At 42.3% G+C, this 16,159-nt stretch overlaps 2 protein-coding genes across 17 annotated transcripts in view; both read left to right on the forward strand.

The window, feature by feature from the left end:
• Positions 1-2,871, forward strand: part of USP54 (ubiquitin specific peptidase 54) — a 151,961-nt gene extending 149,090 nt beyond the window's left edge. For all 13 annotated transcript variants that reach the window (XM_060111873.1, XM_060111883.1, XM_060111892.1 and 10 more), the window contains one exon: positions 1,559-2,871. In XM_060111873.1, coding sequence (XP_059967856.1) covers positions 1,559-2,118 — 560 coding nt within the window. In that variant the 3' untranslated portion in view covers positions 2,119-2,871. The remainder of the gene's footprint in view (positions 1-1,558) is intronic.
• A 1,961-nt stretch (positions 2,872-4,832) lies between these two features.
• PPP3CB (protein phosphatase 3 catalytic subunit beta) overlaps positions 4,833-16,159 on the forward strand; it is a 48,298-nt gene continuing 36,971 nt past the window's right edge. For all 4 annotated transcript variants that reach the window (XM_060112042.1, XM_060112061.1, XM_060112051.1 and 1 more), the window contains exon 1: positions 4,833-5,033. In XM_060112042.1, the coding sequence (XP_059968025.1) occupies positions 4,949-5,033 (85 nt within the window). In that variant the 5' untranslated portion in view covers positions 4,833-4,948. The remainder of the gene's footprint in view (positions 5,034-16,159) is intronic.

The raw sequence follows: 16,159 nt of genomic DNA on the forward strand, positions 1-16,159 counted from the left end.
ATTGTGCATTTTACTTCTATTACTATTACATTGTAATATATAATGAAATAATTATACAACTCGCCATAATGCTGACAGGAGGCAGAGCTCCAGTGGTAAAGCGAGTGATGGGGAGCGGCTGTAAATACTGATGAAGCTTCACTTGCTCCCCTGCTGCTCACCTCCTGCTGTGTGGCCTGGTTCCTAACAGACCATGGACCGATAGCAGACCGTGGCTCAGGGGTTGGGGACCCCTGATCTAGTAGGACGAGGTGTGAATGGGAGACTTGGAAAGATCCTTGGAATATCCATGCCATGTATAGAGACCCAGACAATCCTGGGGAAGGTGGACAGTATCCTTTTGGCTTTGACCCTCCACAGCTAGATTTGTTCCTTTTCCTCCTTATGGGCCGAATCTACAGTTTAAGGCAGTGATTCTCAACAGGAAAGGGGAGGTGCTACTGGCATCTAGTGGGTAGAGGGGCCAGGGATGCTGCTAAACATCCAGCAGTGCACAAGCAGTTTCCTTGCACACCCCATCCCACCCCCAAAACAAAGAATTGTCAGCCCAAAATATCAGTAGAGCCGAGGTTGAGAAACCTGTCTGTGGATATGTAAATCCCCAGGGCAAGGGATGGTTGTCGTTCTTAGAACAGAAGATAGAGTAGTATTGTTGATATTTGTGTCCAAATTTTAGGGAGCTTTGGATACGCAGGCCTTCTGGATAAATGGACTTCATATTACTCAGTGGAACAGCCAGGTAGCCAGCCTCCTTTGACAGTTATTAGGGGTATCTGATTAGTCAGGCAGCATTTATTGCAACTTGTTTTGCACCAAATGCTACAGTGAATACAGGGGAGAAAGAAGGCAGCTTTCTGCTCTCAAAGAGCTCAGAGTTTCAATAGTCAGATATATATATATGTGTAAGTGTAGTACAGGTGTTGATGGAATTTTAAAATAAAGAATGAAAAATATTGTTTAGAAGTGATTTTTGGAAAATTAGTTATTTTGTTTCTTTTAAGTAAAGGGGAATCAATGTATAGAAAAGGCATTCCACATTATGTATGTGGGAGTGGTGCAAACAAAAGCAGAGATCTTGGAGAATGAGCAAGAATGTAAGCAGACACAGCTTAACTTCAGTGAAGATACCATGTTAAGAAAAACTGAGTGATGTTTTGGAGGGGTGGCTCTAAGGAGTAAAGTTGTCACAGTGAGAACATATATTTGCAATATTAGAGAGCCATTTGTGTGTGACTCTGTGTGTGTGTGTGTGTGTGTGTCTGTCTGTCTGTCTGTCTGTCTGTCTTTTGGAGGAAGGATTATAGTGCAGTGAGATAGAAGTATGGCAACATCCAGGAGACTGTTTCATTTGCACAGGTTGGAGGTAAGAGACTTGATTTTAATGTTTATTAAGAATTTTAAAAAATGAAATTAAAAGCAAAACTAGGTTCCTTCTTTCCCTTATGTGTATGTTCTTGGAGAGGTGGGGAGTTGGAAGGAACAGCCAGAAATGGTCCTCTGGAAAGGAGAATGGTTTTACTGAAGATGCTCAATCGTTGGGTTTCTCTTCTCTTCCCAGGAACTTCGAGGAGTGTCCGGCAGTTTCTGGCTATGTGTGACAGGGGTGAAACTTCCGAAGCGGTCAAGCACACAGGAAGGACTTTGAACTACCGGAGTCTCCCCCATCGTTCCAGAACAGATGCCTCCCGGGGAGCGTGGTCAGAGACCAACCAGCATATTGGCGCCAGATTCCTGACTACTCCAGAGTGCAAGCCTCAGCTAACCCACACTGCCACACTACCAGAGAGACACCAGGGCCTTCAGGTTCTTCATGCTCAGTCCTGGGAGGATCTTTTCCATTCACCCTCCCACCCTCCCATTGTTTACCCTGTGTCCCTACCGTCAAGCAGTCTTCGTGTACCCCTGAGGTCAGCTTGGAATTCAGGTCCTATTCCAGGGGTTCGAGCCCCTGGTCCTCGAAGAGTAGATATGCCCCCAGATGATGACTGGAGGCAAAGCAGTTATACCCTGCAATCTGGACACAGGAGGACAGGGAGAGAGGAGTTTCTGTTTGTTCTAGCAGATGCCCCTGGAAGAGAGCAGATCAGGGCTAGAGCCCTGCAGCACAGCAGGTGGTAAAGGTCACCCCTTTCCTCTCCTGGAGCCACAGCTTTCTCTGTTAAACTGTACTGCAGCAGAGTTGGTACCCTGCATCCCTGCTGGGGCTGTGCTAGTCTCGTCTCAACATAGAGTTGGCACCTTCTCCTAGGGGTGCCAGGAACTGCTAAAGAGACCTGGCTCTTTGAGAGGGAATATTTGAAATTCCAACTTCCATTCACCTAGCAAAAGGAAGCAGCTGCTGTTTAGGGCTTTATTTGACCCACCTTAAAGATGAATCCATATTACTCTGGACACTAGCCATTCCTTAGGATCTTAGGGTCACCATTTTATTCCTGAATACTCTATGCCCCCACCTCCACCTGAGCCCTCCCTCGTATTCTGCTCCTTATTATATTACCAACTTCTTTGTTTTATCCACCTGTCCCTATTACCTGACCTTCTGTCTTCCCAATCCACCATCCTTGGAGGGACATGTAGCCCTGTAGTCTTGGTCTTGACCACATCATTCAGGCTAACCCACCTGCCCAGATTGTTCCTCTGCCCTCCAACTTTTGGCCTAGAATGCGAGGCTGCCAACATAGCAATCGCCCTTCCGAACAGATGGAGTCGGGCACACTAACGTACCCTCCTGTCCTCAGCAGCAGAGCCATTACTGCCACTCGCTCAGTCGCCGTTGTAAACCCTGAGAGTCCGCTGAACTATTTTAGGGCCAAACATACTGTTTTTGTAAAGTATTTTTCATTAATAAATCTATAAGATAGTTCTATTTAATTCCTTGTCACTTAATTGTCTATTTAATCCCTTTTGTATGCTCTTGCTCTTTCGTATTGGGGTGGGGAAGCCTGGAGAAGCAAGAAATACCAATTCCCAGTGGCCTGGGGCTCTGTATATGGCTTTTGACTGAGTGAAAGTGAGGAGCCAAAGAGGAATTGAAGGATAGTTGAAGGGTATATATTCAAGGTAGGAGTCAATGGGTCCTAATATGGAGTGACTTTCCTTGTTATTATTGCCACTAGTATATTTTCTATCCTTTCCTGCCAAGAGGCACTCAACACTCTCCTTCCCTCCTTAGGGAGATTTTCTGGGGATTCAAACTCCTCTTACAAACTCACTCCTGATCTAGGTACTCTTGGTGCCCTCCCTCTACAAGTTTGTGATGCGCCTCGTATCCTTTCCTTGCTCTCTTCCCATGGCTGCCGCTCCCCTTCCCCTGTGGAATTATTGCACTTCCATGCCAGAAAGATCCATTTTCACCCCTGCCTCACTCCCAAATTCACCTCCCTCTAAAAAATATTTTGTGAGTTCCCTTTGCAAAGAATACCCATTGGGCATTTCTCTTCTCTTTTACCCCAGCTCTCACGATCACTGAGATTGACAAAATGAAGAGGTAGAAAGGTGCTCTTTGAGACCTTTGAACAACTTCTTATCTAATTATCACCATCTATTATGAACAGATTCTGAGCACATGTAGTATTGAGCAGGAGGATGGGCAGGCATTTCTCACCCTATGCTACTTGAATCCTATGCCATCAAGATACATAGATCTTAGTGGATATGCTGGTCTCTGTTGATGATCCAGTACCTTTCCTGGTGTCATACACACACTCTTCTTCTAATAATTATTAATTGAACAGTCAGTTCTTTTTTTAAAAATTAATTAATTTATTTTTGCTGCACTGGGTCTTCTTTGCTGTGCACGGGCTTACTCTAGTTGCGGCGAGCGGGGGCTACTCTTTGTTGTGGTGCTTGGGCTTCTTATTGCGGTGGCTTCTCTTGTTGCAGAGCACAGGCTCTAGGTGCGTGGGCTTCAGTAGTTGTGGCTCTCGGGCTCAGTAGTTGCGGCACGCGGGCTTAGTTGCTCCGCACCACGTAGGATCTTCCGGGACCAGGGCTCGAACCCGTGTCCCCTGCATTGGCAGGCAGATTCTTAACAACTGTGCCACCAGGGAAGTCCCGAACAGTCAGTTCTTGTCCCACTACTCCGTTCCCCATGAGTGTCTGTCTCTATAAAGTTTCCATAGAAAACCTGGGCCCACATTTCTGTATACGCAGAGAAATATCCTGTGAGGTATTTCTTATGAGGAACTAATTTCCAATTCCCTACTTGCTCCTCTGCCTTCGTAATCACTGTTTTCTGAATGAATCAAGAGGGAGGCTGTGTCCCTTTCAGGTGAATTCTGTACTCTTTGAACATCTCTTGGTGTCATCCCTTTCTTTCCTCTTACCTGTTTTGATTCTTAACCCTTGGAACCTAGTCTGCTCTACCTGCATTGTTACTCTGTGCCTCCAGACTCTTGACAGTTCCAGGCTCTAAACACAAGGGTCAGTCAGATTCTCTCTCAGACTCCATTCTGAACTGTTGCTTTGCTCTAGAATCTAGAATGCTTCCTCTATTTCTCCTTTCAGTTACCAACCAAAGTACCCGGATTCGGTAGTCAAATTGTTATATATTTTTTCTCTATTAGTAGGAGATTCTTAGGTTTGATCAAGTCTCCGCATCTTACTGGGAGCTCCATAAAAGCCGGTGTCGTGTTCCCTAGCACTCATTCACCGCAGCAACTAGATGCAGACAGCCATCTCTTCTCACTCTTTTGTTTCTGCCTGCCCAGAATTTTCACCTGGTCCCTTGGCTCGTCCCGTTTCTCTCCTAGCCTCAGTAATTTTGCCCAAGTCCCTAGAGCCTGCTCCGCCCCCGCCCCCGCACGCGCGGTGCATGCCGGTCTTAGCCCCTCTGTAGGGAAAGAGGGTCCGCCATGTTCCCCGGCGGCGCCGCCGCTTGGCTCTGGTAGCCGCCGCCCCCGCCCCCAACCCCGCCCGGCCCAGCGCCTAGCCGAGCCCCGGGCCCAGCATGGCCGCCCCGGAGCCGGCCCGGGCTGCACCGCCCCCACCCCCGCCCCCGCCGCCCCCTCCCGGGGCTGACCGAGTCGTCAAAGGTGAGAGGTGGACGAAGCCCTGAGGGCCTGGCCTGAGGAGGTAGCTGTGTGAGGGCGGGCGGGAGACCGTCCCCTCCGGAGCGGGCCCGGAAGGGCGGGCGAATGACTGGCTGCCTCCCTTGGGGAGTGGCCCCTGGGCGGGCCCCTGCTGGGCTGGGCTGAGTCGGTGGCGGCGGCTCCGCGGTCTCTCGCTTGCCTTCTGGCCGAGGCGGGGTTTCGCTCTGGGGGTCTCCTAGCCGAAGGGGTGAGGCTACTAGTCGCAATGAGCCCCTTTCTTTTCCTGCCCGGTCTGTCACAAGCGGCCCAGAGGCCGCGATTAGCTTCCTGCACCGCGACAGCTGCACGCCTGGCTTGCCGGGGCGGACCGAGGGTCTCGGAGACCTTCAGCCACGCGGGGCCGGGCGATGAGCAGTCAGAAATCACCTCGGCTTTGGCCCATGTCTGCTCCCCCAATGACAGCCGTCTGCCCTATTCGCGCCTAGTTAGCGCCAGCCGCAGGGGTTCGCGCTCGGCCCTCAGGTGTCACCCCGCGCGGAAATTGGGGGAACTGTATGGGATCGGACAAGGGTGAAGGGACGAGCCAGAATTTGGGGGCCCCGGCTTTAAGTGCAGAACAGATGGAAAAAAGACAGCATAAAAGAGAAAAAATCTTCAGGGATAGGAAGAAGCATTTACGTAGAAAACCGTCAACACTCTTTGGCCAAAGGCCAAGAGGGGTTAGCCCTCCTTTGAAGGCAGACACCCACACACTCCCCCTAGAAGAAAAAATTAAATATTTCTCAGCTGGTGCAGAATTTATGGTTGTTTAACGACCACAGGCCAGCAGATTAATTTAAAATAGAGAAATTGAGGGCTAATTGAGAGTTGCTTAAGATTTCCACGCTCTCTGGGAGAGCCCATCAACTTCAAGCACTGCTGCGGAGGTGAAAAACATAATTTGAAATGATTTTTCTTTATCCTGTAGCTTGGTCAATAAATTGAAATCATTTTAGAATAAAGTTTCCTTATTGTATCACATTTATTTCTGAAAGATAGATACTTCTTTTATTTGTTTTATTTATTTATTTCATTCAGCTTCTTAAGTATATTGGCACAATGTAAACACTGTTAGCCCAGTTTTGGAAATCTGACTAGATATGTTTTCATTAAAATATTTAAAAACAAGAAAAACTTTTTCCTTTGTGTTTTTTTAATTTTAATTTGTCAATTCGAGTCTCCTTTAATAATAATAACACTAATTTGTATCTAGGCTATGTAGATAATTTAAAAAACTTAATAGTATATCTGTTCAGGCCAGTTATTGGAATGAACTTAAAAAAGAGTTTATGGAATCCTTGTCCTGAGAAATCTTTTAAAAAAGAGAAAGAAAAAAGATTGGTAGTTCAGGCATTCATCCTATCGTGAAATCCTGAAGTTCTGTGGGGGTGGGAATAGGAGACATGGGCTGCCTGTTAATTTGCTGACAGTATACTTGTGCTGTCTGTTAATTTCCCTGGGTACTTTTCAGCCTACTATTAGATGGGACAACCAGTCACATTGCTGAACAGTGAGTTTATGCTCTCCTTATGCTTGTGAATCTTCTTGTTTCTTGTCAAATATGTGGTAATATTTCCCTTGTACTGCTTTAATACAGTAAAAATAAGATTCCAGACATAAGGCATATTCCTTAGGGGTGAGTTTTGAATGCAAGACACAGTAATGTTTGCAGTTTATTGGTATGAAATAAAAGTCACTTGATTTAGGTAAATAGGACTTTGTTGGTAAGAAAATTACAATTTAGTAGAGCTCATGGATATAAGATCTCGTGGTTTGTAGTATATTCTTCAAGACAACTTTCATTTCTTCATGGAATTTGTTAGCTAGTTGGAATGACTGATATGGATCACATGCTTTAGATACAGTGTGCAACAGACTGGTTTGTGCTGCTCATGGAGTCTCTGGCTTCCTTGGAAGTTTCTGGGAAACTTAGCTTTCGTACAGAAATCTCCTTTTAGATTTCGTCTTCAAGCTTTTCTTGTCTTTCTCAGTCAATAATTGTACTCTAATGTTGCATTTGATGACAAAGAACACCAGTTTCCTGAAGATATATGACCACAGTGCTAGTTCAACTTAGGTTTAACTTGTTAAGAATCCAGATTTCTTTTTTTTTTCTTTTTTGCGGTACGTGGGCCTCTCACCGTTGTGGCCTCTCCCGTTGCGGAGCACAGGCTCCGGACGCGCAGGCTCAGTGGCCATGGCTCACGGGCCCAGCCCCTCCGCGGCATGTGGGATCTTCCCGGACCGGGGCACGAACCCGTGTCCCCTGCATCGGCAGGCAGATTCTCAACCACTGCGCCACCAGGGAAGCCCCAGATTTCTTTTAAGTCCAGTATGTGCTAGTTTTGCATCAGTACCATTTCATAGTAGTAATGTTATGGAGACCATCGTTGACGTTGAATACAAGTAGTCTTTTACTCCCTGAAACTTTTCCTTGTGGTCTCTAAATTTTATACTCTTACACTTCTAGTCAGGAGGCCTATATTTTATGGTCACATAGGTTTTGAAGGGGAAATAGGTCTTTCTGTGTTTAATATCAAATGCCTGAAATTCACATCATGTGAAGTTTGAGATCTTGGAATACTATAGGTGATTCATGTATAAATTATCTATTCACTGAAATTATTAGTGGTAATTCCATATCCCTGATTATGGGTGATTAGGTTTCCTGGCTAGTTAAAGCAGTTCAGTTCTGAGCCTGCTCCAGCTGCTGGCTCTGGTCAAATTCTGTTTGAAAGTTGGTATAGCCCAAGTGGTTTAGGTGAGATAGTATGCCCTCTTGACAATTTTCTGTTAAGCATTTTTCTATCTTTAGCTAAGATAGGAAGTTGAAAATAAGAAAATAGAAACAAACTAGGAAAAACAGCTGATTGTATTGGCGTGAATGCCTTATTGACACATCAGCAAAATTTGTGTGTGTAATTTAAGTATAAAACCCTGAATTTATGTATATTGCTCTCCCTCCTCGCCCGGAAATTTGCTTGACCTGAATTGTTCAGGTACTTCCTTTTCTTTCCAGATACTTTTAAAATGTACTTTTTGCTGTATAGATGAGGTCCCAGATTTGTAAAACTAGATTATCCCTTGAGATTATTAAATCTATTACTCCTGATACAAAAATTCACCTTTATCGCTTAGAATGCATTGTCTCTATTGTGTATATGTTCATTTTAGCACCCACAATGTGACTCTCTTTTGCATTCAACATGTTTTCTTTATTTCATAGGTTATATTATCCTTATCTCTTAAATTATCAGACTTCCAGATTGAACCAAAATGCTAAAGAGTGTGCTTTGTAAGTTTTTTAGCTATTATATATCTGATGGGCAGCCTTATCATTCATTTAGGTTCTCTTGCCAGCTGCCCTGCTTATAAATCTGAGGCTAACGTGTTTTCCAGTACCTTAGCTTTATTAGGATTGCTTATTTTCATTACAGATTTTTAGATGACCCACATAGGTCTTGGGGTCACATAGCTACTTCAATGTTTTTTACTAGTTCTATTTCATTATATTTTAAAGCAACTTGAATTTTAATTTTTGTTTACAAAAGCTATTTTGTGGACTTACCTATCTAAAAAAGATAACTCTTGAAAATGATTTTTCTTTTTCTTTCCACCTTCGTTAAACTGTTCAGCATACTAAAATAAATCTTCAGTACCATGTGTCCTAGAGAAAGCAAAGGAACAGAGAATATTGTGTGTGTGTGAAGAGAGAGAGAGAGAGAGAGAGAGAGAGAGAGAGGGAGAGAGAGAGAGAGGGAGAGAGAGAACGCGCATGAGAAGGAAAGAGAACACTGGCAACAAGTCATCTTAGAAGGAAAATGCCAAGGAGGAAATACAGCTGCTCAGTAGTGAGGCAAAAGCTTTAGGTTCAGAGCTATTGAATGAATTGGCAAGAGTTATAAGGAAAAGTTTGGTGAAAGAATTTTGATTTATTAGATGAGGTGTGTTTTAGTGCCAATCATATGACTTCATTTCATTATAAAAATGTTTATTTATACACAGAGATGAAATAAGCTAAAGCTAATTGGCATCCTTGTATGGTATGTAAAATTTATTTTGGAAATTCAAGGTAATCAAATAGCAAATATTTATTTAGTACCTGCTGTATAGCTAAAAACTGTAGGGAAACAACAGAAGTGTGAAAGATAAAATACAGTCTTGGTCCTTGGGGAAATAAGCACTCATGAAAAGTTAATCATTTATGTCATAAGGCTGGGTGTGATTAATAATTGCCAGATAAGTGGCAGACCCAGCAAGCTGAGTTCAAAGGAGGTAGTGATGATTCTGGACTGGAGTGGTCTAGCAAGGGTTTGTATAGGAGGAAAGAGGCCTTGAAGGATGGGTAAGATTCAAATAAGCAAAAGATTGGGAACATTTATTTGTGCAGCATTTATCGAGTATGTGCTTTGTACCAGACATAATACTAGGCATTAGGGATACAGAATTGAATTAAGTAAGATAGATTCTCTTGGAGGCAGTCTGGTGGGGGAGACATTATTGCAAATAAATAATATAATGAATTAAGTACAAAGTGCTGTTGGAGCTGTAAAAAATGAATTAACTGTCTTAATTGGAGGGAAACTTTACTGAAAGGATTATGTTTTGAGCGGAGCCTTAAAGGATGAGTAGAATTTCTCCAGATATAAGGTAGGGCTGCGATAGAGAAAATATTTTCTGGTAGAGAAAACAGCAACAGAAAGGCATGGAGTTTGAAAAAAGCATGAAATGTGTGACAGTATTGTGTAAAGTTCTTGGCAAGCAGGAGATGAAGTTGGAAAGGATTTTTTGTACACGAAATTGAGGATCTGAAACTTAAGCTAAGCAGTATAGCCTCTGGATGATTAAGAACACTGGATGATTAAGCCTCTGGAGTGAGACTGCCTGGGTTTGAACCTAGTTCTACTTTAGCCTTTTCACTGAGGACAAGATACTTAATATCACCAACCCTCAATTTTCTCATCTGCAAAATAGAGTTAATAATATGGGATTTTTGAAGGATTAATAGAGACAATTCATGTAAAATTTGTACCGCAGTGCCTGGCCTGACACATGGTAAGTACTCAACTAATGGTAGCCATCACCATTATTACTATTGAAGGTTTTAAAGTAAAGGAATGACCCAGTATTTTGGTTTTTGAAAGCTAACGTGATATTGTGTAGAATGAAATATTATAATGGGAGAGGCTTAAATCAGGATGTCAGAAGATTAATGGAGTAGTCCAAGTGCAGAATGACCACAGCATGAATTAAGAGAAAGAGAAAAACCAGATATGACACAAATTCTGAGTAATATTAGAAAGTAGATATATTGGATCAGTGACTGGATGTGGGAACGAAACAGGTGGAAGAGCAAACCTTTTTGAGAAAACAGTAATCAGACTAATTTTGCTTTAGTGATTGTTTGAGCATTGGTAGTTGAAAGCAGAAGAGATTGGAGTGACATGGAAGGTACTGGGAATGGTTAAGAAAGACTTTGAAAATAAGTTTCAGGCTTTTCTTCCCTTTATTCTTTAGTCCTTAAGAAACTACCCCAAATTTTTGGGTAGATTTATCTACCTATGCTTTGTACAAAAAAGGGGAGGAAAAGTAGAGATTTTAGTTAGAGTTTTCTCGTACACAAAGTAATAAGAACTTGAACTAGCATTGCAGCAATGGAGGTGTTAAAAAAAAAAAAAAGAATTTGAAGAATCAGTAGGACTTGGAGTCCAGAAAGAGAACAATGACACCAAAATTTTAAGTCAGAGTAACAGAGAATGATGATACCATAACAAAAATAAGCCAGGAAAGGGAACCAGTTTTTGAGGGAAGGTTATTGTGTTCAAAGAACCACCACAAATTAAAAGGAATCCAAGGGATACCTAGAAATTTTGGAGACAGTGTTGTAGGATCTGCTGAATCTTTCTTTAGAGCATGCTTCTACCCGTGGCATCTGAGTGGGTTATACCCTTCTTGGTGAAGAGGAGAGTTTTGATGACTCTTAGTCAGAAGAGCATTGTCATTGTGTGTATAAGACAGATAGTACTGGAGTAGCATTCTGAAGAACTCGGCTTCAATCATGGCTGTACCCCTTACTAGTTGAAACACCTTGAGAGAGCCATTAACTTATCTGAACGTGTTATCCTATTTGTGCAATTGAGATAAAACTTGCCCTACTGAACTCACAGGATGTCTCTGAGATCGCGTTATGTATGTGAAAGCAGTTTGTAAACTGTAAATAAAGCACTATAAATATATTGTCATTGCTACATAAATTAGTGTAAGATAAGTAATTTAGAAACTGTAACTAATGTATCATAAATTCAGTAGACATTAGTATACATATTCTAATCACTAGGTATGTAGAGATGAAAGACAGCTCCCTCGCCTTCAAGGAGCTCATAAGCTTGAGGAGGAGACAAGATACTTACAGTACAGTTGATAAGCGCCATGATGTAGGTGTGCATCATATACTTTGCTATGGGACCACAAGGAGGGGGCACCATTAACCTAGCCTGGGAACAGGAAACGTTTTCAAGAATTGGAACACTGAAATGAGGTTTAAGGACAAGGAGAAGTTAGACAAAAGGTGGGAATAGTGTACCTCCAAATAATAGGGCGTGCGAAGTACAGAGATTTTTCTAAAGTGATGTAACTTTAAAAATGAAGATTAAATATCTGAAGTATAGGATGTGTCCGGAATGTGAGTTAGTGGCAAAAGATGAGGGTTGGAAATGTAGGGAAGGGTCAGATTACAAGGGATCTCATATAGTATGTTAAGAGACACAATTTGGATTTTATATGATGAAGCCAGTCTTGAAACAGGAGGATGTTGAGATTTGAATTTTAAAAAGTATTCTGAGTTACTGTGAAGCATGGGCAAAATTGAAAAGATTTTAGTAATTTTAGAAGAAAAAAAAAAGGCCCTTATTCAGTGTCCCAGGACCAAAGGGACAAAACCAGATCAGAGAATTATTTAGGACCTATTGACCATGTTATGGCGAGGAAGAAAAAGACTTCTAGGATAATTTCCAGATGAGTAGCTATATTGGTGATAGTATAGAGGACATTAAGTTTTGGACATATTAAGTTTAAGATACGGAACATCCAAATGAAGATATTTGATAGTTTAATAGGATTTGGAGTTTAGTTAGGGGCAGGGTCTGGACTGAATAATCTATTTGGGAGTACACAAAATATAGATTTTAGTTGAAGCCATAGTTATGAATGAGAGGAGTGTGATATGAGGGCCAAGGACAGAATCCTAGGTCACACTGTCCTAGGACCAGAAAAAGGACTAGAAGTTCATGAAATAGGCTGATCAGGTATGACCAGAGAATTAAGAGAAAAACCAGGTGAGTGAGTTCAAGAACCCAAGAGAGGAGAGAGATATAAGGTGAAGGAATAGAGCAGAAGCCAGATAAATGTGGATTGAGGAAAGTAGACAAAAAAGTGATAAAATGAAGCTATACCCTGTAGATTACTCTTTCAAGAAGCTTAGTTGTAAAATAAGGGATATATAGTAGAAACAGGGATGAGGAGTAAGGGAGAATTACTTGTTGGGGTTGTTTTTAAGATCATAGAGACTTTAGTACAGTCTCCCCTCAGTATCTGTGGGGATTTGGTTCCAGGATACCCCTCCCCATTCCAAAATCCGTGGATGCTCACTCAGGTCCCTTATGTAAAATGTTTTAGTATTTGCATATAACCTACCTATATCCTCACATTTACTTTAAATCATCTCTAAATTACTTATAATACCTAATACAATGTAAATGCTATGTGAATAGTTGCCAGAGAGGCAAATTCAAGTTTTGCTTTTTGGAACTTTCTGGAACTTTATTTTTAAAATATTTTCTATCCGTGGTTGGTTGAATCTGCACAGGCAAGCCTGTGGTTGTGGAGGGCTGGTTGTATGTTTATCTGTTCAAAGGGAAGAACCAATGGAGAGTCAGAGGCAGAAGAAACAGAATAGGGGCATGGGTGGGTGGGAAGGGTGAACTGAAGTGAAGAAGTTGGGGGAGTGGGATTCAGAGCACAGTAGAATGTTTAGTATTGGATGGACGGAATACCTCTTCCCTGATAGGAAGAAATGTAAAGTGGATACTGGCATAGATGTGGATGGAGAGGGACAGAAAAGTGACATTTGGCCTGAAGGTCTCAATTTTCTCTGAAAAAGATGCAAGTTGACTACTGAGTAAGAGAAATTAAGTGTAGTGTTCAAGGAAGAGGTGATCATTTGAAATCTCCACTGAGGAGAATGGGAGAGAGCACAGACTAGAACGTTTAATAGGATTGATGGCTAGTGCTAGTGACCAACTAAGTTGGAGACTGTGAATTTGTAGTAGCACTGAGCTGTTTTGATGATTTTTTTTTTTTTTTTTTTTTTTTTTTTTTTTTTGTGGTACGCGGGCCTCTCACTGTTGTGGCCTCTCCCGTTGCGGAGCACAGGCTCCGGACGCGCAGGCTCAGTGGCCATGGCTCACGGGCCCAGCTGCTCCGCGGCATGTGGGATCTTCCCGGACCGGGGCACGAACCCGTGTCCCCTGCATTGGCAGGCGGACTCTCAACCACTGCGCCACCAGGGAAGCCCTGTTTTGATGATTTTATACTTAGCATCCAAGTTTAGAAACTAACTCATCCAAGAATTGGAGTTTTGTAAGTAGGGTGGGTAGAAGGACAAAAGGACTTTAAACAATTCAGGATGTTGTTTAAAAAGTGGGTGGGTGATGGAATAGCTTCAAAATTGCAGCAAGCAAAGGTATCCAGAAGGGGGTTGATTAGGAGAGGCTGTCCACGTTCTCGATATAATTGGAGAACAGATGAAGAAAAGGGAGTGAATCTGAAAGGATTAGAGATTTTGATCATGGAGTAAGAGATTAGAATTCAGGATTTCAGAGCTGCAGCAGAAATTATGGCTAAGGCTAGGGAAATTGAAGTAGAATGGAGCTCAAACCTCTCAGTTCTTGGGTTTACGTAGGTCATCCACATGGACATTGATGATGGTGGTGCTTAGAGTGGAGAAGGCTTTCGAACCAGGAAACTGAGTTTCATGTGAGAGATGACCAGAAATTTAGTAGATGGCTGGGACAAGAATAAACTAGCCAGAAGTCATGAACCTCAAACGAGGAAGCATTTTCTTCTTCACGGGAGTGATGATGTTGGAAGTGGTAGTGGGGAGCTGAAAGAAGACTGTAGCCTTTTCTGCTCAAATAGTGGAGTGTGGAAAAATGAGCATCGTCAACTTTGAAAAAAGTGTTTCAGAAGTGTTGTCCTTCAGGAGGACTAAGATTTAATTAAGCTAGAGAGATGAAGACAGCATTCTGTGAAGAGCTAAAATGTGTGTGTACGTGCGCCCACGCATGTGCACACAGGAAAGAAGGGTGAATTTTTTTTTTTTTTTTATAATGGGAATTCTGCAGGCCTCAATGAAGAGGATTGGGAGGGAGGAGAACAGCCTGAGGATGGCATGGTGTGAACAAAAGAAATACAGAGAAAAAAATCAGGAGGAACTTTATTTTGAACTGGTGAGAAGCACAGACATCTGAATGATACTTTGGAGTAGTTTTCAGGTGGCACAGGCTGCACCCCAGTTGGTGTTGGAGGCCTCACGGGGCTAATAGTCTGCAGCCTTTGCTTAGAGTTGGGCAACAGGATTAGTTAAGTCCCAGGATTTCTTACCATTAGTAGAAAAAGTAAGATCTCTGTTCTTCCCCCATCCTTGATCAGTCTGTGTCCCTGGGTAATTTTTTCAACTTCCTACATTAAATTTTTTGAGGCCTTGTCTATCAGCCACCATATATTAAATCTGAATTAAAATACCTTGTGAAGGTTATTGATTACTATACTGATATGACCTTCATGTCAAAATTTGTGTTAAAGGAAATTTTTCAACAGAACAGTTTGGTTAAAGTGAATATTACCAAATCAAGTTTTCTAGTGTTGGAAACTTGGTGATTTTATGATTTTATAACTCTTTAGGTTGTTCAAGCTAATCCTCCATTTTAGCCATTTCAGTTATTGACCATTCACATTATATTTACATACATTTATGTACTGGTTTTTCCCTATCTCAAACATAGAAGAGTTGGAAAAATAGTCTGAAAATAAGGAGAAAAAATATATAGCATGAAAACCCTAGAAAAACAGGAACAGTTGGCTGAAGATGAATTAGAAACGTAAAAAACCATTTAAAACCTGAACTTAGATGGAAATGCTTTAAAGTACCTTAGGAGTTGATGGTAGTAGTTGAGAATATTAATTTTTTTTTTTTTTGCGGTACGCGGGCCTCTCACTGTTGTGGCCTCTCCCGCTGCGGAGCACAGGCTCCGGACGCGCAGGCCCAGCGGCCATGGCTCATGGGCCCAGCTGCTCCGCGGCATGTGGGATCTTCCCGGACCGGGGCACGAACCCGTGTCCCCTGCATCGGCAGGCGGACTCCCAACCACTGCGCCACCAGGGAAGCCCTGAGAATATTAATTTTTGATGAAAAACATTTAACCCTCTATTGACCAACAGGGTCAGTAATTAATTTCCTATTAGGCCAAATTCTATTTGGTCAGTTTTATTTTGCTTAGTTAGATCACCTGCTATGGCTCCTTTCTCCAACTGCCAAAGAGCACAATGCCTTTTTGCCTCTTATTTTCTTATTTACTCATATATTAAAACATTCTTTTGAAACTCTCTATTCTCCACTATCAGTGTTGTGTTGTTAGAACAACAGTTTTTCATCTACTTTTACCTATGGTGGCATTTCTTCACCCCTCAACCTGTACCCATTCCTTTAAAAGTATACCACCTGGTGTTGAAATTTAAAAGTATGCCTTGAATTGAAAAAGAAGTGGAAAACATAGGTCTGGAGGCAGTTTATACTTTTTTTCCCAGATGAATAAAGACATTCTGACTCTTGGTTAAAGAGGAGCAATAGCTCAGTGTGACTTGCAGTGGGGCATTCGCAATGTGCATGAAAACATGCAGTACCACAGGCGACTGGCTGAGTGGGGCAGAGAGAGATTGTCTTCCAGATGGGTTTTTAGGAAGTTCTGTATTTTGAACAGAATTCACCTGTTAGTTGACTTATGTTGTTGATTATTAGGAAGTATGCATAATCT

The sequence above is a fragment of the Mesoplodon densirostris genome, chromosome 1, assembly GCF_025265405.1.
Source record: "Mesoplodon densirostris isolate mMesDen1 chromosome 1, mMesDen1 primary haplotype, whole genome shotgun sequence".
Classification (NCBI taxonomy): Eukaryota; Metazoa; Chordata; class Mammalia; order Artiodactyla; family Ziphiidae; genus Mesoplodon; species Mesoplodon densirostris.